This window comes from Vidua chalybeata, chromosome 2, assembly GCF_026979565.1.
Source record: "Vidua chalybeata isolate OUT-0048 chromosome 2, bVidCha1 merged haplotype, whole genome shotgun sequence".
Lineage (NCBI taxonomy): Eukaryota > Metazoa > Chordata > Aves > Passeriformes > Viduidae > Vidua > Vidua chalybeata.
Window position 1 is genome coordinate 38,811,276 of NC_071531.1, and position 26,338 is coordinate 38,837,613.

At 36.8% G+C, this 26,338-nt stretch overlaps 1 protein-coding gene across 3 annotated transcripts in view; it reads right to left on the reverse strand.

Annotated features, from left to right (window-relative positions):
• PCCA (propionyl-CoA carboxylase subunit alpha) overlaps positions 1–26,338 on the reverse strand; it is a 271,887-nt gene that overhangs the window by 176,175 nt on the left and 69,374 nt on the right. For 2 of the 3 annotated variants that reach the window (XR_008428960.1, XM_053933606.1), the window contains exons 7-10: positions 18,724–18,855; positions 12,098–12,134; positions 6,242–6,320; positions 560–662 (exon numbers count right to left, since the gene is read on the reverse strand). Coding sequence is in view for 2 of the 3 variants with exons in the window: in XM_053933606.1 (XP_053789581.1) it covers positions 560–662; positions 6,242–6,320; positions 12,098–12,134; positions 18,724–18,855 (351 nt within the window). In the remaining variant the exon portion in view is untranslated. Of the gene's footprint in view, positions 1–559; positions 663–6,241; positions 6,321–12,097; positions 12,135–18,723; positions 18,856–26,338 lie in introns of those variants that run through there. The other variant, XM_053933621.1, reaches the window with a different exon arrangement.

A 26,338-nucleotide genomic window follows, 5' to 3' on the forward strand; every position in this document is an offset into this window, starting at 1 on the left:
GACCTGACTGAACTCTAAATCCAATAAAAGACAGAAATGGAAATAATGCAGAAGTTAAAGAGAATACACCTGATTTTGAACCACAAACTGCCCAAAATGGGACACAAACTGTCCTGAGTTCCCAAGTAGAATTAGATACTTCAGAACAGAATTCCAAAATACTGACAAAACCACACAGCCCTTGCAACCAATCATTGGCATGGCAGTTCCTGAACCCTTACATCCCCTGCTGCACTCAAGCACTCTAACAGGATCCAGAGTTCAAACCTCCAGCCTTCAGGACAGATGCCTACAACTTTTTTTTTTCTCCCCCAACAAACTGAGCACAGTTCACAGTCTTCCTGCTAAAGAAAGGCTAGGGAATAAAAACAGGAAGGCTGTATTGTACATGATAGCCATGTAGTTTGAGCAATGACCCAAGACACCGGAAAAACACAAGACTCTAGGCCTTTTCTAGTGGAGTGTTTGAAACATTTTGAAGTTTGATTTATTTATGAGTTCAAACCTCACTAAATAAATACACAATAATAGGAGTAATAATAATAATAATAGTACAAACCTGGATTTCTATGTGACGAGGGTTATCAATGAACTTTTCTATCAGTAAGCGATCATCACCAAAACTTGAAGCAGCTTCTTGAGATGAAAACCTAAAACCTTCCCTTAAATAAAGAAAACAAAAAGAATAGCCTGTATTTAAGAAATCCTGAAGCATACAAGAAAGAACACTTACTGATTTCACTAAACAGTCAATCTTCATTAATCAACACACACATCCGAAAACCATGTTATACCATTTGCAGTTGATTCTGCAATTAATCTTTTTTTTCATGCTTTTTTACAAAGTCAAAAAAAATCCCAACCAACCACAAACCAAACCATTCTCAAATGGTTAACTACAATTAACTACAATTAAGAAGAATTTACTACAATTATGTATTCATTTTCTTCTGCAAAACTAATAAAGTAATTGAAATTTAAGACCCAGTGATTACCAAGTACTTGCTATGCAGAAGTAAAGGTGAAGCTCACCATTATTTACAGCACACAGCCCTCTTAATACTCAAGAACAGCAGAGGCTGGTTAATTCTGCATTAAAAACTGCAAATATAATATTACAGTCATTGCAAATTCCACCACCAAACACAACCTAAAGATGCAATACTTGACCTCACAGAACACACCAGCTGTACTAGTAGATTTTTCCTGCCTTAAAGTTCAAGTGAGTGTTATACAGAGCACTCTGTATGCTTCCCTCTGTTTCTTCTCTTAGATATGTAGCTAAACAAATTAAAGTTTGCAAGGTACTTTATTTATTAACGGTTTTTTTTCCTAAATTGCAGAAAGAATATTCCTTGGGTCATAAGCTCTGACAAACAAGTTCATGAACAGCCTTCTCAGGGTGAGACAGAGCATAAGGCAGGAACCCAAAGGCTTCACTGAAATTTTCTACAGGCTCTGTAAGTCACACATTAGTGCCATTCATGGTGATACATATGGAAAGCTGGGTTAAGTTTCGGCGTCACTGACTACTGAAACAGCATCCCTGACTTTTGTGTCCAGAGTAAGAACTACAATACAATTGACTTGAAGTTTTCATGGTTTCCATGTCTTGGATGTAGTTAACCCAGACCACAGATTCACAAGATAGATAAATTTACAGTAGAGAAATGTGTATATTTAAAAGTATATCTTCACATTTTTTCAGCGCTGTGGGATAATACATGTTGTAGTTTTGAGAGATTATACCTAATGTACAACTTTCCTAAATTCATACTCAATTTCAATATATTTAATTACCTAGTAAAGATAAAAGAGGGACATCAAAATTAGTGATTCTGTGCACTACCTGATGTGTCCAAAAATAAAACGAAGTGCTGTAACAAACAGCCATACATAGTGTTTCTTATTGAAACTGATTTACAGCTATTTTAACTCCTATATCAAAGGCTCTGTTTTGTTTTGTAAACATTTTTGTGTCACATAGTTTATTCACAATTATTCACAATTGACTTTTTCTTTCACTGAAGGAAGAGTGCTAATTAGAAATCTAAACTGCAATACTTGTTAAAAAAGGACAGGTGCCTAATCATCTCATCCATACATCTGTAAATCTTTTTAAATTATATATAATAGGAATGACTATCTCAGATATTCTGACCTTGTTTTATCTTACAACACTGTGCAGTTGCAATTGGCCAGTGACAAAAAATACTTCCAAATAGATGTGAGGGAAAAAAAATTAAAATAAAAGCAGAGCAGGCTTTTTAGGAAGGCTGTGTAATCTCAGTGTAAAATCCAATCAGGCAAAGCTCTAAGCAATCAATTTAAACTGAGAGCTGATGCTATTCAGAGGATGAAGCTGGATGAGATGCTGTCTCTAGATCCCTTCAAACATGCACAGTTACAGAGAGGAAAAACAGGATCTCTCTAAGGTTCACCTCTTTCCCTACAGTACATTTACTCACACTGAAGTTTAAGTTGTACAAAAGCATTACTGATGTTGCCACAAGCCTTGCTGTGGTAGTCTGAAGTGAAACAGCCATGCCAACTTTCTGCCTCCTGCTCTGAGATCAGCAGTGCTGCTTTAATTAAAACAATTTTCTTTTGAGGCAGTCAGACACTAACAAAAGACTGTATTCATTATGTAAAACTTCAGTTTTCAGAAACAGGAAATAGTAAAAGAATATTTTTTTCTTGTTGAGGCCAGCATTAGAAGGGCCATCTAGTTAAAAAGTAGATGTTTGATAGCCATTAGTATAGTAGAAGCCCTCTAAAACCCTGAGAAGTAGCCAAGAGACATTCAAATGCTGTTGACTTCACATACAGAACCAATATAAATTGCTTCAGCTTAACTCCAAATTTTTTAAAAATCAATTAAAATTATCTAGTCACAGCATTTTACATGTTTACACATGTAGATGGCATGAATATGCAAATGTGTGGGTTTTTTTAAAAATAGGGGTTTAGGAAACACTGTTCTTTACTCATCCAATAGATACCTTCCCCTTACCTGAACAGCACATACCTGTACAGGACAGACCAAAGATGTCAAGCCCATACACTCCTGGTTTTGCATAGTACTTTGAAAGGCCAAATGCAATGCTTTGGGAAGATAATAAACTTAATGCACAGGCTCGTAACAGGTAATGCTGTTCTGTTTTTAAAGCCTTGTCCTCTTATACTGCACACTTCATATATCCTTTGCTTTAGGAGGTGGAGGATTCAGAATGATTTTGCTACTTATTATTCCACATTAACTTCTTCCAGTCCCATTGCTCATTCCAAGCACAAGGCCACAGAAGAGAAATTACAAGGGGTTCTTGGAATCTGAGAGCAGATGTTTGATTTCCATTCACAAAATTGGCATAAGCACCAAGAATTTCAGAAACAGGACAATTTACATTTTCCTATTATTATGTTAAAAAACAAAATATCTCTAAACATCTGTTGCTGGAAGCTGCCTTGGTAAAACTTTCAAAACAGATACCCATTAAGCATGCAAAACTTCAATATCTAGAAAAAGTTACAGAAGGTGAGACAATAGGGGGGAATTACTAACATAAAGCTCAAAATTTTTCAAAGGTAACTCTTAAAAAAATAACTTAGTACGAATTTCCAACTTGGAGGGTATCACATCTGCAGCTGAAGCTACTAGATAAAGAAACTAATTTCGTGCAAATCCACAGAGGTTAAAACATGGGCCAATAGCTCCTGTATGATGACCTCTGACACTCAACCTACAAGCAAGTGCAAAGATCCATCACAAGTTCTGCCAGAAAATTTCAATCTGTTCTTTGGAAAAGACAGAGTCCTGAATTTAATTCCTTTTCAGAGCTGACAGGCCACCATTTGGAGCCATGAAGCCTAAAGATTTAATTAGATGATCAATTGTTATGAGCATACTGGAAGCAGTTCTGTCAGTTTCTCCACAAAGAGGGAATGATACAGATGAGGTGCAGATACTCAGACACATGCCCTGGTCATGTTCTGCTGTACTGCACCATGAACTTCACATTGCCTGTACCTCGAAAGCATTTTCAGATCAGTTTTCAGATTTCAGTTTGCTGGGGTGCAAGCGCAGAGGCTCTTAATATACAAAACCAGAGCTGGGATGATCAGTGACTACGTTAAAAATACTTTTAATTACAGATCACAGCAGAACTTTCTCAGGCTGCAAAAAAATCTACCACCCTGAACTAAAGATAAACTGCTTTTCTGAAATCTGTCCTTCATTTTCCATATAATTTCAAGTGTGCATCTATTAGGTCAAGAAATCATAAATTTCTAAATTATACTTCTGCTAAATTATACTTCTCCAAACCAAGAAAAGTAGCTAGGGATTACATTAGAGTGAACACAGGACTATTTTAATTTCAGTGGGTCAGTGGCTTGAAATATACACAAAATTCAACTCTAGAACTTGACCAAAATTTGGAAAAAAGCAATAGAAGTGAGAAATGGGAGGGACTCAGATCTTAAAAAACACAACAGCAGCCCTACCCAGAGAGGGGGTCAACACTTAAGCTTTCCGCAGTGAAAGGCATGTGAACAGCTATTTCAAAAAACAAACTGTAACATTGACAAAACTGTACCAGTATTTCTTTAAGAAATACTAGCTGAAAATTAATAGAAATCTTAGCTATAGCTGGAATAACATAATAATTACAGAGGATCTAAAACAATTGTCATCATTTGGCATATTTAAGGGATGTGAAAGATGAAGCAGTAAGTTACCACAGAGAATAATTCTGTTGCAGTAGCAATTAAGTTCCTCAGATCAGTCTTTTCTACTTCCAGTGGCTATTTCTACATTATGCTACGTATTCATTTTAGGCTTCTTATTATACACATAGCCAGTTGAAACAAGAAAAATTTTCAACAAGCCTGAAAATCCAAAATATGTTTCAAACAAGAAGATTTTTCACCCAGAAGGTGGTTGGGCACTAGCTGTGGTTTCCATAACCACAGCCTTTCTCCAAAATAAGTTAGCAATCATGATTTTAGATCTACTTTTACTTTAAAACAGTTACTTTAATCAAGCTCCTTTGCTCCTTTCTGAATTAAACAAGAAATGAACACCTTCCTTTCAAGTCCAACAGATGAACTGCTGCCTGCACAAGATCAACGTAGTAATTTTGGATTCTAAAGCAGTAGGAACAAAGTATCCTTTTAAAAAAGAAGGTTATTCTAGATCTTCATTCTAATGCACAGAACATTATTTTCCTATTTAGATTTGAATACAAATGGACTACACAGAGAATGGTACAAATAAACCCACCATGTTTTCTTTAAATCTAAAATTTAACTGCTAGACATTCATTATTCTTTCATCCCAATTTAGGTTTTGACAAACAAAAATTTAACAGGGGACAGAAAAATGACAGGGAAGTCTTGCAGGTGGCTAAATTAAACTAATGAAAATTTCAGTTGTACTTTGAGTTTACTCCAGCACATGTGCTGCTCCCTCCATGCAGAAAGGAAAACATTCAGGTTATTTTGGATAAAATAGGCTTTTCATTACAAGTTTAGAAAAATCAGAAAATACTTTTTTCTATAAGATCAGTAGCACATGGAGCTCTGATCAGGCTCCCTCGCTGCCAGAAGATCAGCAGAGAATGGATTGTAAAATTCCAAGTCAATAACAAAACATCATGCAATGTTCAGGATTCAGACAACCAACAGGAGACATAAAAACATCTCTGTGTTGAAACATGTGTTGTTTCAAAACAGACAAAAGTACAATAGCTTGCTGATACAAATACTTTAAACACAGAAGTATGCAATTTATTAGAGCACATTCTGGTAACACCGTATGTGCTCCCACATATGAATTATCAATCTCATCAACTTTAACAGAACTAATGGCATACATTAATGTTTGTGAATCAGAGCCAATAAATATTCTACCTAACACAGAGAATTAATAAATCAGCATTCTGAAAGGCATACAGCAAAATGTTATTTACAGTCTGACATTGGACTAACAGTAGTTGTAAATGTTGGCTTTTTACCTAAATTAATGGATGATGTTCTGTAAGATTTATGCAATAATTAATTAGAAATAGGCACTTGTAAACTTCCAAAGTATATTTCTCACTATGCTAAAGGGAGAAAACCAAATAATATCCAATTTCTCTGTCTAACATTTCATATCTGCTCAACTGTCAGCTTACAATGGTTTAATGGGACTTCAGTAACTGCAGCATTCATCAAGGCAAGCTTTTGGACAGCATCTCACCTGGTCTCTTCATCATCCCAAGCGATTCTCATGCCTTTCCCACCACCACCTGCTGAGGCCTTGATCATGACAGGGTAGCCTAACAGCAGGGAACAATTAGACAGAAGTTCAAACTTTGTTCAGTTGGTCAGAGGAACATGACAACTGACCACATGTCCAATAAAGCCAGTAGACAATAACTTCGTTTATTAAAACACTTTGTTTGCAGGGAGAACAGAGGAGAATTTTTTCTTTTCAGAACTTAGCTGTCAGTGCAGTAATTTCTACAGCCAAGAAAGGCTGTCTTCCCCAATTCATTTATACCAAAAAAAACCACTGAATGAATTATTCCCAAATAATGAAGTGATTTATGAATAAGGCATTTGACCTTCTTAAGCTCACATTTCCTTAGGAACAATTTTTTCCCTTTGTTGCTGCTTAAATAATATTTTTAATTAAAAACAAAAATTAGTAGATATTCATAAATTAAGTCTAAAGATTAAGTAAACAAATATGCATAATATCAACACTTCTAGTACAGCACATTTTAAATAATAATAGAGCAGCTCAAGATAAAATGTGCTGCTTAGATAAAATGTAATAGTATCAGAACACAGATTACTTTTGTTCACAATTTAAAAAAAGTATTCTTACCAAACCAACATGTAGTAAAAAAAAAAAAAAAAAAAAAAAAAAAACAAGGAGCATAAATCTGTCAGCATTATACATAACCGGCAATATCTTACTCATAGAGCAAGATACTGTAATAAGTATATGAGGCAGGATCTTCCTTTTCTGAAAGCTAGAAAATTACAGTAACAAAGAACACAGTTTAAATGCAGATTTAGTAATGATTGTTTATCTTTTAATACTAATCATTTCATTCAAAACAACTTCCTGAAACAATTCTGTCATACCAGAGAACTTCACCTTTCTCTACGTGAACATGCAGAAAACTAAAAATCGATGATCTGATTAAAAGGCTTTTGACAGTTCTAGGATAACAGAAAATTCTTAATGCCTTTGGTCTCCAGGATGTTTAATGAAAATCACAACATTAGGCAAATATGAGACCAGCTGATATTATCTGCCAAGAAGCATCTATCAGTCCTTGAGAACTGAAGATATATTCTATAAAAAGCTTTGATCTAGGGACAGAAAGAGACATTTGAATATGGTTCCTAGAAGTGGTCCAGTCTACTGTCATATGTGTTATTGATATTTACAGTTTCTTTCTGGAATGTAGATCTACTCTTGCTCTGTCAAGTGACAGCAATACAATATTCCCACCTCCTCCTCATAGTGATCTAACTGAAAGAAGGTTCAGGAGAAGAAAATTAAAACCAGCAAGATCTGGAAAACCTTGGTTTTCTTAAAAAGTCTGAAATGGATAGCAAAAAAAAAAAAAAAAAAAGGCATGAGACAAGCATAAGAAACAGTAGTGTTGACTGGAAGGCAGAAAAGCAGCAACAATACACAAGAACATTAAATTAACAAAGAGACAGGAAACAAAAAAAAAATCAATAAAATAGTTTCCAACTTAACACATTATTAGACTGTGAAACCCCAGGCTGTAAAGCATTCACGTGGCTGAAAGCTGTAGAGAGGTCATAGTTAAGCATACATAAAGCACAAACCAAGCTCCTATAGGCATGGATTACCAAAAGGCTATAAATCTCCATGCCTTGGAGTCTAAAGTAGTCTCTTGTTACAACATATAAGGTTAAAACCAAACAGAGACATGCAAATAACCTTTCTAGAGTCTCTCTTAGGTTTTCTTATGAAATATTGAATACTGCCCATAGAAGGATACAGAATAAGCCACAGAGTAACAATGACCCTGATCCAGGCCTCTACAATCCCAGATATTAAAGGGTAAAGTCAAAATAATTCTAGATTACATGCAGCAACAGTGAAGTTGAATTTTCATGAAATGCAGTATATGCAACACCTAGACAAGAGCATTTTATTGATGCTGTAGGTGCATCTCCAGATCCCTGGCAGCTGCCAGGCTCCTACACAAGTCACTGAATATCTTCAAATAAAGCTAAAAGTACATCTTGTATAACTTCCATGCAAGAAATGAAATTTTACTGGGCAACACCAGTGAATCTCTGGCAATACTATCACCATCTGGAGACCCTGTCCAACCCAAAAAGCTGCAGGAGTGAAATTTTAAAACAAGCATTGTTTTAAGCCTTACAATGGCAAAGGCACTAAGGCAATTTCCATCACTTAATCTATGTTATTCAGTGTTACATGTACTTGAAAAAATCATCATTAATTATGCTACCAATTTCAGTCTAACAATACCAATCTTTTGAATGGTTTGCTGATTTTAATTCTGTAAGCAGAATCTAGTCCTAATTTACTGTTCTTTACTTTCCAAAGCAAAACAGGCATATCGAAAATGAGCCTTCTTAAGTCTTTGTATGCTTCAAAATGTAATTCATCTATCACAACTCACATGGTTAAGTTATCAGTATACATGGGTCACTAGTATCATTCACCAAGTGTAGCACCACTTTGCTTCCACTCCCTCCCACCTTTTATATATAGTGATTATATGTCAGCCATGCTTGTAGGCAAGGCAGTTAAAGACCTACAAGTAAGGTCTGTTTTGAAAAAATACATACAGCTTTTCTGGTTGAGAAGGAAAAATTGCAACAGACCTCTACATGTTAGCATGTAAATTAGCCAGGGTACTGGAGCTTTTGCTCAAACATAAGGTTATACACTGCTCGCTCTTGGGGACCTAAGCTGAACTAAGCTATAGAACAGCTCTTTAGCCAATACCAAGATTGAAAGGAAGGCCTTGTAAAATTTAAGTTTTGCATACATATTAGGTATAGGATACCGGAATCAGAATGCATTACTCAACACTCTCCACTTTTGTAGCAATCAAAATTGCTAAAGTATGTTCACATTGATTGGTTGGATTAGTTGTGGGGAGAGGCATGCAAACAATTTCTTACACCATTTGTAACTACCCACAACAAAAGCAATGAAAGACTCACAAAGCAGACACATTTCTGAGTAGATGTTTTCAATCCCTCCCTCAAATTAGATGCCACTTTATGTGAAATTAAAATTGCACGTGAGATTAAAAACTACTCTTGTTTTATAGTTTTCCAATCTTGTGACGCCTCTTAAGGATAGAGTTAAAGATCTTAGGAGGCAAGAAAGCAAAAAGCAGTCAGACTTGAAAATCACTGCACCTACTTTTGCTGCTAAATAGGTACTCATAAATTAGAACTGCTTTGTTTCCAGGACAGATACTGTTCTGAGAATCTGAATGATAAAAGGAGTAAACTTCTGATGTTCCACAACTGTTCGCTCCCACCCTTTGCCACCACAGTTTTTAGATGTCATTTAACCATTTTTATAAAGTTGCAGGTACTAGATCACAGAACATATTGTGCAATATCAGTTTGAGCAATGTTGCATGTGGCGATACAAGATTCTTTTCAATATCCATTATTAAATGCTAGCACTAACTAAACCCACATCAAATGAAACATGACAAAAAAACATCTTGTTCATCTCTTCAGTTTTGTACAGACTTTCATTTTGTTTTAACTGACTGCACTTCATAACTGCTCAATCCTTTCAAATAGAGAAGTCAAACTTACTGGAGTTTCACTGATGCTTCAGAATTAAGAAGCCAACACTTCTTCATGTACAATCCTACAAACAGACCTAAAAGCAGCATGGGAAAAGGGCCAATGTAATTCAGAAAGGATCAGAAGAGCACAACAGCCCACACCAACAAATAGAGGAGACAGTAGAAAGGAGCCAATACAGCAATTTGTGCCTGACCTTCTTCCAATTTCTGATTTAACCTAGTTTCCCTGTCACATTCTCTATAAAATACAGGAAAACATCTCAAATCAGGGGCAAAAAGAAGGTTTCACTCCCACACCTAGAAAATGTGTATCCATAGATAATAGTCACTGAAACAGGTAAAGGCTGTGTTCTCAACCCTGAGGTGCCATGGTCCACTACTACTGGATCTTTGGCCAAAACACAACAGGAAAAGCAGAAAAAAACACAGGCAGCAAGAGAGCATCACACACAGTTCTACTGTTTTCCGTGCTGACCCACAGACATTTTTTTTAAGAATTACTTAAGCTTTCTTAGAAGACTGAAACACTAGATTAGTGAAATTAGAAACAATCTGAAAGTATTTCACTGCATATCAAGTGTTTTATATACAAGGACAAATACATTATATATATACACACAAGAGACTATAATTTCACTCTATCTTAGATCCTTTGAAATTAAAAACACTATGTTTAATTCTGGTCTGTGGTTACAATTAGAAGATTAACCACAGAGTGATCAACTTGTCAAACCATGAGTAGGGAAAAATCTAGAAGGGATATTTTTCTTTCACTACATGGCATCATAGTACAAACCCTTCTTGTATCAAAACAGTTTAAGAATTTTCCATCTAAATAAAGCACCACCCAGCTGTCTGTAATTGACTTTATTATCATAGATTTAAGACTGCCTTGATATAATGACCTCCAAAGTGCTACTAATATCAAAGACAGGAACCAGTCAACAGAACACCAGAAGAACTCAGAAGAAAATTAAAAAAGAATGTATTTTAAAGGGTGTCTAGAAAGCCACTGCATGCCTTCTAACTTACATTCATCAAAAGTGTTTAAGAAAATACCTGCAGGAAATCTTTAAAACACAAGAACAAGAAAGATTATTGAAGAGAAAGTGAACTGAAATAATGTCACATTACTATGTCTTTATGCAGGACTAAACCAAATTTTATTTACCATTCTCTTCTGAATGTTCCAGTTTGTTAATAGACTCTTTCTTTTGGTAAAGCTCCCATGACAGTGATCAGTTATCACTGGATTTCACAACAGGACACAAAGCCTGACTACTCACAGAAAGGCTGACTTCAATTGTATCAGCCTAAAAGTCAGACAAGCCTAGGTTGGGTTTCAGGGCAGTTAACGAGTGCAGGCTAAAAGCCCCAACTTAAACTGAAAGCGGAAGGATCTTACACTGCTTAGAAGTTATCTGTAGCAGTGCAACTCCCACTTTCTATCTGGCACATAAAGGCACAGCAATAGCTCTTGACACAGGTGAAAAGCTGTTTATCTACCTGTGATGAACCTTAATAGCTTCTCATGGTTGCAGTCTCAAAGGGAAAATTAAAGAAAAATCCCAAGAAAAGTCATATATCTTAATGCATTAGATTCTTTTTCTAGAAGCATTTAAAAACATGTGTTATTTCAAGCATATGGTTTAGCATTTTCACTAATATCAAGCTTTAGTAAATAAAAGCCAAAACTCATTAAACACATATTACACTTAACCTTCATCAAAATTAGTCCCAGACTCATTTGCTGGTTGCTCTTTTCACCATTCTGTAAGATACTCAGAAGCTGAATAGTGACTTTATTCCAGTAAGCACAGAAGGCTGGTGCTCTGGATCATATTCAAGCTAGCTGCAGTCCACACAGTGATGAAGAATGAAGACCATAACATCACTGGTGTCAGTCTGCACATAAAGAGAAGCGTACCACGTCTAACTTTTGACTATCATGTCCAATTGCAGATATACTTTCAGGTAACTCCTTTAGTGAAGTACTCATTACCGCATATTATATTCATTCCACAAATCATGGCTGCACTTGTTCTGTAAAGTCCAGTTTGAAAAGCTCAAATGTGATGATTTAAGAGACAGGGCGTTAATGCCTAGATTCCTCCACCCCATGGGCAACAGGGAACTTAAAAACTATTAAAACATTATTTGTTCTATAGGGATTACTTATTACACATTCAATTTAGTCAACCATGTCTGCTGAGAGGCACACAAATCCCACCATAGCTAATTTAAGAACTTACCAATTTCCCTTGCAATTCTGACAGCTTCATCTGCATCCTGTAAAAGCAGGAAATGAGACCCAACGTTAATCCCATCAGCCATTGCATTATGTCCTGAGGGCAGTCATATATTGCACTACTGTCTCCTCCGATTCATTTAATGTTTGATTTTACAACCTCCTGACCCTTTTCAGCCAGAGGAATGTAAAATTAATACCATAAGTGGAATGTAAATTCTACCTCATCATTAGTGCACTGAGAAACTCAAAGCAATGAGGAATCAGCTGACAGGAAACACAACCAGGATCGCAAAATTATTTTCTGCAGTTGTAGGAATTTAATGCTAGAATTTAGAAGTTTACAATCAATAATGGACCATAAATCAGATCGTTAAAGTTTGTCCACTACCAGCTTGTTTCTGTCTTCACAGGTATTCCTTGTGTTTTCCTGACTGCCGTCAGTAGGGGGAGTTGATTCTCTATTGTTTGCGAGTAATTCAAGTTCAGGAAAAAAAACCTTGTAGAACTTCTTCAAAGACAAATGAGTTTTGTTTACTCAAGAAAGAACACAAGCACTTCAGTTTTGAAAGTTCTGCATTCTGAAGACAAAATAAACCTTAAAAGCATCATTTTAAACTGTATCTGAAAGGGGAAGATTCCCATAATTGTTTTCATTTAAGAGCTGCATAAGCCAACTTTACAAATCCTTTTGTTGATGCCACCTATTGCTTCAGCTGCCTCATACTACTGTAGCCTGGTACAGAGAAAAGTCCTGGGAAACTCATAGAATAAAAACCAGAATACTTGAATTACTTACATTTCAATAACCAAATCACTTCTCCTGCAGTAGTTAATTCTTGTTATTTCTACTGATAGCAGTATATTTCCATTATACAAAATTAGAAAGAAAAAGGGTTAAAATATAGTCGTACCTGTTAAGCTTGAAAATTCCATCCAAATTTGCTAATATTTATACTATCCCATGACATACATTATAAAATTTGTATAGAAGGCAGTAATGTCTGGAAACCACCAGCTGCTAAGTGTGTCTGAAACTATGGGGGCTAACTTATGAACATTAAACTGAAACCTGATATTTTTAAAGCTTTCAAGGCAATCCATTTTAAAAGTACCCAGGTCAGAACTTTTAAAAAAAATACATAAGAAATGTTCATACCTGGTTCATTTATGTCCGATAATAAAACAAAATCCTCTTTAAAAGTCTTCAGTACCTAGTAACAGCCCCATGAAGAATAAGAGGGCTGGCAGGGGAAGTTGTCAGAAAATTTAATTTCCTTTCATTAGCTAGTCTGCTCCACAAATCGGTGCTTGTTAAGTTCAAAGCAGTCCTGAAAGCAACATCAGTTTTAAGTCTTTTTACTCCAGTCACATCTGTTAATGAGATTTTTCCAAATAACAATTGTTTTTAACTCAAGAGATAAATCTAGCCAAAAAAAAAAAAAAAACCCTGCCCCTCACACCCCCCCAAAAAAAAAACCTCAAGAGTTTACTGTTTTATTACACCTTGCTGCTTTCCATGACCCTGCACCCTCCAAATTTTAGCTTAAAGGGATAAAATGCATGAAAAGGGTCATTTAAGAATGTTAGTGGTTTCCACACATTGAGTTTGAAGGTTCTTTGTTCCTGCCTGTGACAGTTATGCGAGAATACTTCCCCTTAATAGCCTCTCTGTCAGGAAGTGTTAAACCTGCCAAATGCAGACAATTAGAGCCTCTTGAACAAAATGCAGGAAGAGTGATGACTGATGAAGAGCCACGATTATAGTTGAGAAGGAAACTTTTACATTTCTTTTCTCTTGCAAATTCCCCCACATATTTGCAAAATAGAATTAAGGGGGGGGAAGCAAACAGGGTAATCTTTTTTCACTTAGTTACCTGCAAACAAGTGGCTAGCTGATACAGTGTAGTCCACAGGAAGACAAGCTGCAAATCATTATAGAGGAACTTTTCACCGCCACTGAAGTTTTACACATGCATACAACAACTTTAAGTAACAACTGACTGGTATCAGCAGCACTAATTGTCTTAGTTCTGGCTTGAAAAGACTTTAGTCATCTGCCCAGCACAGTTATTAATTTAGACTGTGTCAACATCTGTTTCTTCTACAGTTCTAGCATATTAGAACCCAAACGCTAAGATATGAGAAAAAAAATTAAAATCCATGCATACTCCAATTTTCGCTTTCAAAGAGCATTTCTGAACCAGAAAACAAAAATATGCTGTGATTTAAAGAGGAAAACTAACAAAAACCCAAGAAATTTACATATTGCAATCTCTGGTAAGTCTTTCGATTTTTTTCCATAAGAAGGTTTATTGAATATAAGTTTAAAATATCGTGAATTTCACTTGCTGATTACATAAATACAGAAGCAGTTTGAGTAATCGAGAAAAGTTAGGACAGTTATTTTAGCTTTTTGGTACATAAAACTTATGACAGATACACAATATTTGCACAAGAGGGGAAAAAAAGTGAATGTTATGATACTGCCTAACACACATGTCCATATGTGCAAAATATACAAAACCACACTGGTATTAAAAACACTAAATTATTTTTTAAAAGCAAAAGTCCTCAATGATTTACTGCTATTTCTTCCAAAAGCACATTAGCTACACTACTATTTTCCCCAAAATAAACTGGAAACTGTAAAGAAATATATAATTTTAGCACCACCTTTTATTGTACAAATAAAAATGTTCAAGTAATGGTAGAAGTTAATAAAAGTCCTAAGAGTTATAAAATTATGTCACAGTGTTTTCACAAATAGGTGATTCCATTAAGTTAAAGAGACATAAAATACTCCTTTAGCATAAGAATTCCTAACCTCCTACTTCCATTTACATGCCTCTCAACCAGGTACCAGCAGGTGGAGACAGAAAAACAAAACTGTCTTGATGTAGGGGAATGCCAGGGTAAAACAGATTAAGTAACTCCTAGAACTGTGAAACATTGTATTAATTATGAAGAACTGCATGATGGTTTCATGGCTGAGGGTGTTAACCTTCAAGAACCTCCAGTTCATATCCAGTCTCTAACAACTTCTCCAACAGTGATCAGTCAATCCTAATGTCAATATCTCAGTGCAAAAATGCATCTAAAACAGCTACCCAAAACTTAACTACAGTAAATTCAGAGCCTTGCTGAAGACCTCTAATGTGTTTACTGACATCAGTGAAACTAAGTAGACACAGACATTATTCTTCTGTGTCTACGTCCAGCTGTGTTCTACCAGCCATAAAATCAAACTGGCTGTATATGGTGAAACAATACATTCCTTGCCATTCCTTTGCCAGTTTTTCACCACAGCATGTTCTTATGCTCATTACTAAGCCTCCATTTTCTAGTCTCTTACTCCCCTTTAGTTGTTTACAGTCTATACATCATCTCAGCCCTAACTTTAGTATAGCCATCGCTCACATGGATTAATGCTAATTCTTTTGAGTAAAACTGTTTACGACTACATCTCCCAACTGGGTTTTATAAAACTAATTCTAATTACACATTTTGAAATTGATTACTTTTTAATGCTTTTGTTGGCTCTCTAGCTGACAGCACAAGACTCCAGTTCCTTATATGTTCAAACTGGATTTCTCAATTGTCCCAGCCAATTGAGAAACTGAACCAGGGATGAGAAGAAAATCACTTTGTCAAACTGCTCTCTCCATTCCATCTTTCCACTCTCAGTTTCATATTTGCTAGAGCATTTGCCAGTACAACAGTTAGCTGTGTCTGATGCCAAGCATCCTCCTCTTCAATCCTTCCAGCTTTAAGTATACTGTTGAAGGGCTTCTTTATTTTCTTTTCAATTTAATTACTACTCACTGGGAATTTTTCTGCATGCAACTTCTCCAAGATGTTATTACAAAACCTTAGCAGTGTCTCCTATGTGTAAGTATTAAGCAACATAACAGAGGAAAAATATCCTTTATTCGTGAAGGACCTAAGTATCTGCAGCACTATTTAACAAGGATAAAGACAACTCTTCTAGTAACAAAGATTTTCAGTGCAGTCCTGAGTTGAATAATGAAGTACTAGAAGTTGTTGCTCTGTGTTTGCTTTAACTATTCATCCACAAAGAATACATGCAACGGATCTGTCTTAATTTCTAGCATCGTCAGAGGCATAAATGTAGTTTTCCTCTAGCTTTACTGAAGTCCACTTTAAAGTTGAAGCCACCTCTAACCACCCTAAGCATCAAGCAGACACTCAGCTCCTTCCTACGGCCTTTAAATTTTTTATTTCTTAGGAAAAGAAGCCCTCAATGATTTTGAAAGCTTTATAACTGTGACTAAAATAGGTCTCCCACAGAATGGCAGACATCTGAACAGTCTCCAGTTCCTTGCGTGTTGCTGTTCTGATTAGAGCTGGTATCATGTAGCTTTACCCTTCCTATCTTAGTCTGAATTTGCAAAGTAGTATATCAAGCTCTAACCAAAGATCAGGCATCCTGTATGACCTAATTATTTGGGTATTCATTTGAGCAAAAGACATTGTCACAGGAAGGAAATCAGAGAACAAACACAGGCACATATTTAGATCCATAGCAAGAATGACACTATCAATTATCAGAAGCTTTATTTCCTGTAATTGGTAATCAAAGCACTGGTTAGCCTAGAATTTGCAACTCCACTTTTTGATGGAGACTGCAATGTGGTAATGTCTGTGGACTTTCTTTTTTCTTATTTGGTGGGCACATTGCAGGTTTGGGTTTGGGGTTTTTTTTTAGATATGTACTCTTTTTCATCAACACTCTTCAGATAATCAGAACTCGTGCAGGGCTGAGGTATGTGAAACTGGTATGACACGGACACTTCGGGATTAAGCAACTACCATATAGTTCCATTCAATAGCAGAGGACTGGAGTTGTCAACTCAGGCCTACATTCCAGTTCATTTGGTTTTAAGGATATTGTTGCATATAGCCCATTGCCAACCACACCACTTAGGTTTCCTTTTTGTATCAGGAACTTCAGATAATTGTCAAAAACAGTGCAACTCAAGGTCTACAAAACAAGCGCATACAGGAAAGCAGCTTAGCTGCACTGGTTATAGGTCTGTTCATTAACCATTATCGTACTTTGTCAGATTTGGTTTTTTTATTAGCAGAATAACAGACCCTTACATAATTTAACTTGATACAATGAGAAAACCGCATTTTGAGTATTTAATTCTGCATTAGAGAACGCTTTGTGGTGTTCAAATGATTCATTCATTTGAGTTCAAAAGTTATTCAAAAGTTCAAAAATTCATTCAAAAGTTATATCCTAGCTAGATGCTTTTCTGGAAATTATTTTCAAGATTCCTAGAAGAACATACAGGATATCAGAACAGAGAATGTTATGCCCAATAGCTTGGCTGCTGTTAAATCTTACGAGTGCTAAAGGACCACATACACAACGGACTGCTAGAACATACAACAAAAACCTGAAACTTGCCAATTTGCCACTTCCAGACTTCAGCATGGCCATGAATGCCAGTCCAAAACTCATATGGAGTCCTCCAGAAGAAAAAGGAGTCTTTGCACTTCTACCTGTTGCAGCATTATTCTCTACCAGACATTACAAACATCATGCACTTCCATCACAAAGTACTGAAAAACTCTCTTGGGCATTTTGACCTCAGCTATTTTGTGATTTTATCATTCCCTCTCACTAGTCAAGTCCTCCAGGCAGCCTCACTGGACCAGGTCATTTTGCAGAGCCTGAGCCCCTTTGTACTCTATTTACCTTTCACTTTTAGTCGGGTTTTGGGGGGTGATTTGTCTCTTTAACAGAGTTTAAAATCCAGCTTAGCTATACACTCTTTTCCATGCAACTTCAAATTTTACTCAAACTTCATTTGAAAAAAATCTGATTTAACATGTAAAGCATAAAAATTTTCAACCCAGGAGGTCAATATTTTATAACATAACAAATTTTAGTTTTATCCAATGAAGGTTTTAGAAGAGAAAAGCTTAACTACATTAACATATACAATATATTAAGACAGAGGAAAGCTTGTAGGAGTCCAACACAATCACTATCACAGAAAATAAACAAAAATTAAGATATACCTTATTTAATCTTATAGACTATAAAGAAATAAGGTTTTTTTATGAAACTGTTGGAAGACAGTCCTTCTAAAACCACACAAAGAGCATTAGCTGTAGATTCTGATAAAGAGCCGTCAAATTCCTCCCCATCCCATCCTCCTCCTGAATTTTGCAACATGGAAATATGCACCATCAGACCAGACCATAAAATGGAAACTTCACAGTTTAACAAACTTCACTTAACTCAGAGCTGTCAAGATCTTGGCCAACAAGAAGACCTGAGAAATGTAAAGATGTGCAAATAAGTCAAATTCACACCTGACATTTTACACATCTACCTGCCTTCATGTTAAATTTAAAGCAAAGTATTTTTAGAAACTCCACTGAAGAACTCCTAATACATCATTTATTATCAAGGACTTTCTCCTCTTCTCCAAAGTTCTCTTGTTAGTAAAAATCTGTACTTCATTTTTAATTACATTTTACTGAAAAAGAAGATGAAGTTATAATTAGATTCTGCATCAGACCTTCAATAGGTGTACTTTGATTTAGACACTGTTCCTACAGTGGGCAGACAGTAATTAAATGATTTCTCACCTTAACTACTCCATCAAAGCCAGGGATCGTGTTGACCTTTGCATTCTTGGCTAACAATTTGCTTTCAATCTTGTCTCCCATAGCTTGAATAGCATGTGTGTCAGGTCCAATGAAGGTGACACCTTCTGATGCCTGCAAAGACAATGAAGACAAAACTTTAGGAGACAAAAATAAAAATCAGCTTTTCCATACACAGATATTACTATTAACTTTTTTCTCTTTTTGAGCTGACTAATGCAACAAGACTTATAAGGCAGTGATCTCTTTACATAACAACAGCGCAATATATAAATATTTCAGACAGTTCATTAAAAATGTGTATGACCTTGTGAAACTATGTATACACACAGATTCAAAGCCCTATAATTAGCATTTGTATAAATCAAAAGCCAGGCCAGAGAAAAATAGCTGCAAGTGGAAGCACTCCAGACTGAAAGTTAAAAATATCCCTTCAGAAAACAGACACTTGTTAATTCACCATTGAAATAACCAAAAGTGATTTACAAAGATGCACTTGCCAAATGATAACAGTTTAAAATTCTATTCAGTAGGCATTCCTAAAACCAAACCTCAATGAAACATCACAATGAAAATGCAGTCTTTAACTTAACATATATAAGACCTTGAAAATAAAGCAATAAGTGAAATAACATTTCCTGATTCTTTCAGGCAATTCTTCTCTAATAATGTGGAAAGAGGTTAACATAAAATGTTTTAATACTTCAACATCAATATGTAGGTAAAACATTGAACTGCAAGTTTCTTCCTCCTTTTTCTCTGTACCAACAATAGGCTTCAGTGAGGTTATTCAGATAGAGGCATTTTTTCAAACTTCTTCAGGTCAGTACTACATTAAGTTAAAGACAATTCTATCAGAACTGTTCCCTGAAAGTTACTGATGCAATAGCAAGTACACATGTGTTTCAGGTGACTTTATATCTTTTGTACTGGACAGGGAAAGAGAAGATGAAAGAGGGGTAAGGATGAAAAAAAAATTAATTTTTTTTTAAAAATCAAGCCTTGCACGATTTTTCCAAGTTACAGTTATTTTCTTCTCCTCAGTTCTAAGCTATCTTTAAAATGTCTAAAAACAACTTGTTTCTAGCCAATGGGCAACTAACTTAATACCAATACTAACAAAATGGCAAACAGCAGTTTCTTATATCACAATTTATGCCTTAGTATTTTGTCTTTCTGACACATGCTACACAAACCATATAGTTACCATCATTAATGATAAAAAGTCACTTGTTGAAGCTTTGCGTATTTATGTGATGGTACTACATGAGCCAATCCCAGAACATAGGAAAAATATGTTTAAATTGGGAAACATCTTCCTATTTGTGATCTTATAAGAGTCAAGGGACCTCAACATACTCGGGGAGTCAGTGTTTGCACTGTCAGCAGCTTCCAGCAGGACCAGCGTAGCAGCAGCAGCTCTGTGTAGATTATTTCATACCATCCTAGCTAACAGGGTGCTAGAGATCATCCAGAAAAGATCAGGTGAGCATTACAGACACACGAGGAAGCTCAGTGCAAGGACACCCAAACCAAATGCAGAGCATCAGTTCTACTACAAAGGATTGTTAGCTTTGACTCACAATGAACCATCTGGGGGGTTTATCTCTGCCCACCTCTTCTCTACAGCATTGGGCTTCTTAGCTTAGCAACTCAGGAATTAACAACTTGATTAATAGCTGTGTTAGAAAGTTGGGAAGACTGTAATACAAAGGAAGATACGGGAAGACCAGAACAAGGGTGCAGATCCATAATTATGTACTGCTCAGATCCTTTGGTACTTGAAGAAATTCACTTTTTAAAGGAGAAGGGAAACAAAGCAAGGAGTTGATGCATGAAACCACAGTGATACAAAGTTTGGCTGACTGTTTCAGAAAGAACCTGAAAACTCATACTTCTCTCTTAATAATGGCAGAAATAGGTACCTGCGTACACCTAGAGGCAGGGCAGAGTTCTCTCATCAGACTGTAACCTAGTCTCAAAAAACCTTGTGCAAAAGGATCACTTACATACTTGACAAGCAGAGATGACACTGTCCCACTTGTATCACTTCTAACCTGGAAACACCTTATTTCCACAGTTTCTGCCACAATACTGGCATTTGCATTCTGACCAACACTATTTCAAATTTCACCATGTATTGCTTCTTCTCCTCACTTTCTTCTCAGAGTTTGCTATCAAAAACATGAGATCTCCAGAGGTCAAGATAGTGGGTTCAAAACTTTTGCTGCCATAATAGATATTCCCAGACTTGTAGCTTGCAGTCTACTTCCATACTCTCATAGTATTTCTCTTCTCTCCTCATAGTTCTGACAGAAAATGAAAAATCTTCATTCAAACTGGAGGTCACAGGGAAGGATAAAAATTACGTTGATGGCATCAGCAAGCATGCATCTTTCCAGCTAAATGCCATAGAGGACATCATGCTTGACCTACTGTCTCATCTCATTGATTTGTGGCATGGACTTCCATAGTGCCCAGTTCATTCCCTGCTCCTGTCCAGATAGCTGGATAAGAAGAGAACAGTACCATTCAGGAAAGATTCATGAACCACCTGAGAAGGAACACTGCAGGCCATTTCAAGAAATTAATCTCTGCATCCAATATGTTTCTTACATTAATCCTGTAGAGCTGTAATATTCCACATGGATACAGCCCATACTACTTACTAAAAATTAAGTACCAGATGATGTACAGCAGATTCACATTACTCTTATGCAAATACCACCTGCTGCAACCTATATCTGTCTTTTTTTAATGTATACTTTTCATAGGTCAGAATTTACAAACTGTGCTTGTCTACATATGCAGCTTTTGGATTTAATTGCTTCAAACCTTTGTACCTTACACAGATCAGCTCTTCCATGGTGAACAAGCAGCAGCACAGTACAACCAGCTATTCCCGGATAGCATCAGTCAGCTGGGGCAGTCACCACAGCCAATTATTTCCCCATCAACAATCTGAAACTAAATAGCTTAACTCAATATGATATCAAAGGACACCTAAAACCATGTGATTCTACAACATCCATAAATTAAAAATAAGTTAACAAACCTAAGAGGTTCTGCTGGTTTCCAGGCAGTGTGTCTAACGATCTCTTACACAGGAAAGGTGTGCATTCTCTGACATGACTCGCAACTAACTTTAGCTAAGCACATAAAAAAAAGACTTTGTCAGCTTAAGGCGCTACTAAATAAAGTCTTGGAAGTCTTGCTACAGTAATTTACTACCCCATCACTCAAAGATACTTGCTCAAGCCCTCTGCCAAAGCTCCTCTGCTCATCACCAGAAAAGTGCCCCAGCTTCTTCATTGCTCACACTCCCATAAATGTATTAAACAATCCGTTCAAAAGTCTACTGCCCAATACTGAAAATGCCAAAAACAGACCATAAAAAAGAATGCAGTGGCAACATCTTCAACTCACACAAAGATTTACCAGTTTGTTCACACACAGATTTGTCAGTGCGGCAGCAAGTACCAAAACCTCTGTGGTACATACACAAGCTTACACACTGCATATCAAACAAGTTCTTCCCAAACTTTTGTTACTCCTCCACACATCCAGCAGCATATTTCAGCCTTGAAGACTAATTATCTGGCTGCAAAAAATACATCCAAAGTTTCACCATAAACATGCACCAGCACTTTGTTTAGAAACATACCTGTGATATCTGTGTATCACTGCTCTACTTTGAACAATCAAAGGTACAGGCAAATAATAAGGAATATTTTATAGAGGAACAAGTTCATAATAAATTCAAACAATAAAGTTAATTTTTAGTTGTCTTAAGTAGCAGATATTGAAGAGTTTTACCCAACAGCCCACTATTTTTGAAAGCAGTAACAACAGGTCTAACAGTCATGCCATAAGAACCGTGAGCAGTTTATTCTCCCTCCCTTTTGGTTTGGTGGTTGGCTCTTTTTAAGCCAGACAAAAGCCTTAATCTGCCCTCAGAGAATGCAGCTAATATAGCAAAAACTAAACACAGTGTCAAAGTACAACAAGCAAAAGCAAGATTTGGAAAATACTTTTGAGAAATTCATGATTGATTTTGTGACCATCACAGTCTGTCAAACATCTGGCTGCTCTGGGAACAGAGTGGGCCAAACCGACCTATGTTAGTGTAAGTTATCCTACCCTCAACATCTGGAAATGACCTGCCCATGTGACAAACTCCTGTGGACCTGCAGTAATTGAGGAGACAGCCTAGAAGGGGAGTTTCCTTTGTACCTCCTCCTGGAAATTATGAATGTAGATATTCACAATTACTGTATTATATAGTCAGTAGAGGATTAAGTCTCAGTGACAGCCTAAGCAGAACTAAAGATAGAAAGCATGAAGGAGGGAAAACTGCATAAGCAACTTTTACACACATATACTTGGCAACATATACACTTCTGTGGGCTTATGAATATGTGGCAAAGCAGCCAACTCACTGCCAGGCCTCCTGGAGCTGCAGGAAATGATTGAACAGTTCCATCTCAGCTTTAGACAAAACAAGTGATACTAAAACTTATTCTCTGCCTTTTACTATGTTAGTTATGAACAATTAAACACAGATTTTGGTGTCTTCATTTAAGCCAAGATACTTGAATCTGCATGTAGTATCACCTTAAGAGGAGCAGCTTCAACCAATAAGGAGATATGCCATGTACAAAAACAGTCCTATCAAGAATCTTGTGTTTTCTCTTTCAGGATCATTTGATGAGGGGATTTCTCCACTCACAGCATGCTGATGTGGGAAAACATACTCTAAGTGCCCAGCTGCTTCCAGGTGCAAGAGCCCCATTTTTATCTTACCACACAAAAGCAGTGACAATAATGCAGGCTTTGTGCGTATTCATTCCCTAGTACCTGAAATGACTAGTTTTAAGGAAGTATTTCCCATCTCTGAGGAAGAAATGGATGAAAGGCTAGAGCAATCTGAGAAGCATTTGTAGCTGTTCTGCTTTATTGAAAATAAGCTTTTCTATGTAAACACAGAGCTGGTTTTAAACAAGTTCATTAAACTTACAGGAGAACCCAAACAATCTATTGCATGCTGCCATTGAATCATAGGTTCTCAAATTCAGACTTACATATGACATTTTCAACTCAAGGGGACACCTAGGGAAGATAGTAACAGCCCTCAAGTGACTCAGGCAACTGACCAAGTTCCTCTTCCCTCATCTTCTCTCCTTCCCCTCCTACACATGCCTGCCCACAATCCTATCTATCCCCCTTCTCTAAAGGCACGCTTAAACACTCCTCAGCTGACTTAGCTGATCAACATGGCAGACAATGGCTATTTTTTTGTGTAAGAAATGTCTTCCATCACTTTCATGAGACAAAATGAGCTAAACAGAGAAGCTTAATGGACACTAAAGGAAGGACCACAAGCTGTTGGTGCATGAAACTGGGAACAGGAACTTTCTTTGGGAGGATGGCACATCCTCAAACTCCGAAGTGCTCCAGAGGGTGGCTGCATGCTGCCATACTGACCTGCTCCTCTTGTCAAATCTGCATTACTGTTTTAAGGTTTGTTTTAAAAATCAAACATGCTGCTTCTCTGAGGAACACTGAGTCACAGAATGGTTGAAGTTTGAAGCATCAAAGCCACTGCTAAAAACAACTCTGATATTGGTTTCAAGTATTTCAACAACTTAAGGGCAGAAGAGAAACAGAAACAAGATTCTGTGGCAGTGAGGTAACAGCAAAATCAGGTAGTGTGGGCAGCACAAGTTACTCGCAAATAAATTCCTCAGTAAGTGTGGTAAGATTATGAAGGAGGGTTCACAGACAAGAACTTCTGTAGAAACTTTATCATAGGTCTGGTTTTCAAAGGAGTTCTGTTTTAACCCTCAAGTTTTCTTCACAGGAGAAACTAGAAAAGGTTTCCATGAAATCCTTACATGCAGCTGATTACTTCTTTCATCATTGTATTCCCTCTTGCTACACAACCAGTCAAGGAGGCAGGCCCAAGGGAGAAGGGAATAGGCACAAGTAGTCAGGTATCCACAGCATTCCAGAAAAATTGGGGTCATCAACAAATACAACCTCCCACGTACAGTTCATAGATCACCAGAAAGACACAAACCTGAACATGCAGCTGCCTGCAGACACATACAAAGCAGAGCAGATAAGCAGCACACCTCAAAGATGACTGGAATAGACAGCTGGGCTAAAAAGCCTCTAAGTCACATGAGCTAAATGCAGGGCTGAAAAGTTGAGCTGGCAGCAAAAGGAAGGTTCAACAGAGGTACAAACAACCAAGGAAGAAACCAAGCAGAACAGAAAAATCCAGATGAAACATCCAAAGACAGATAAGATTCAGGAGTACTACCAAGGAAAAAGCAGGGGGGAAACCCACAAACACCACCACCAACACAACACACTGACATCAACTGGAAAAGGCAGGTACATAAAACACTTCAGAATTCAGGAACTGTCCATTCAACATTGGGAAGGAATTCCTCAATGAAATCTACTATAAGAATATATAATAAGAAGCATACATTCAATAATTTAAGAAATACTGAACTGGTAAAATGCTCTACAATACAATGTGGTGGACAGGAAAAAACATGCTGAAGCTTTCTGCTAGATGCACAGAAATGACCTATCAGCTCAAATGTTTGGGCCCTGGTGCTGCTGTCTTGAAGGCTCAGAATTAAGAGCATACGCAGGAGTGGCCAGTGATTTGTGCAGGCATCAACCTGCAAATTCAGTACCAAAAAATAGAAAATTTCATCCTCTGCTGTTCAATTTTAAGCTGCAAAGGGCCTGAATCAGTAAAAAGCCTAGGTATTGTCATGGATTACCAAGAGCAGTAACTCTTCAGCACTTCAGTGAAGAAAAGTTTCTTCCAATCTTGTTTACAATGAAATAAGCAGAACTTCTGAAGACAAAGGATCTTTACAATGCACACACATTTACACAAACACACATGAAAGAAAAGACAACACATATAAGTAGCATCCTTCATTAGAACAAATATTTTTACAAAATGAGCCATGCTGAAGTAAATTAAAGCCTTCTGTACAGGCTTATGGCCGAGTGAAGACGGTATGTGATGTAAACAAAAGCATAGATATGCAAGAGGGAAGGGCTGTAGCATCCTACTGCTCTCTGACTACACCTGCCTTTGACTATTGGAGTTATTTCTGCAGAGGTTTGTCTTGTGTATTGTAAGAGGTTTTTGGAAGGAGATGGATTACTACAATCACCTTGAGCTGCCGAAGCACAAGGCAGGTACACTGTGACAAGAAGTAGCCTCAAAGACAACATATAAATTGGCAGTTGGAATAGTAACAGTGCCTGAGGCAACTTGCAGAGGAAGTTGGTAATAAGGAACTGTGCTGACCAGCCTGTCAGACCTCATGGCTTCTTCCAAATTCTCCTTCAAAATCAGAACTGTTACTTGGCTCCAAAACACACTACAATGTAGAAGTCAGAAATCCCCAGACAAGGTATGCCACTACCTGTGACACTATACTGTGCCACCTTAAAAATCTGTACTCACTGTCTCAAACCAGAGTACATACTGTAAGAGAAATTCATACATTTGAAGTGTTACCTTTGCAAAGAAAAAGCTAGCAGGAAAAAAAAGACTTTA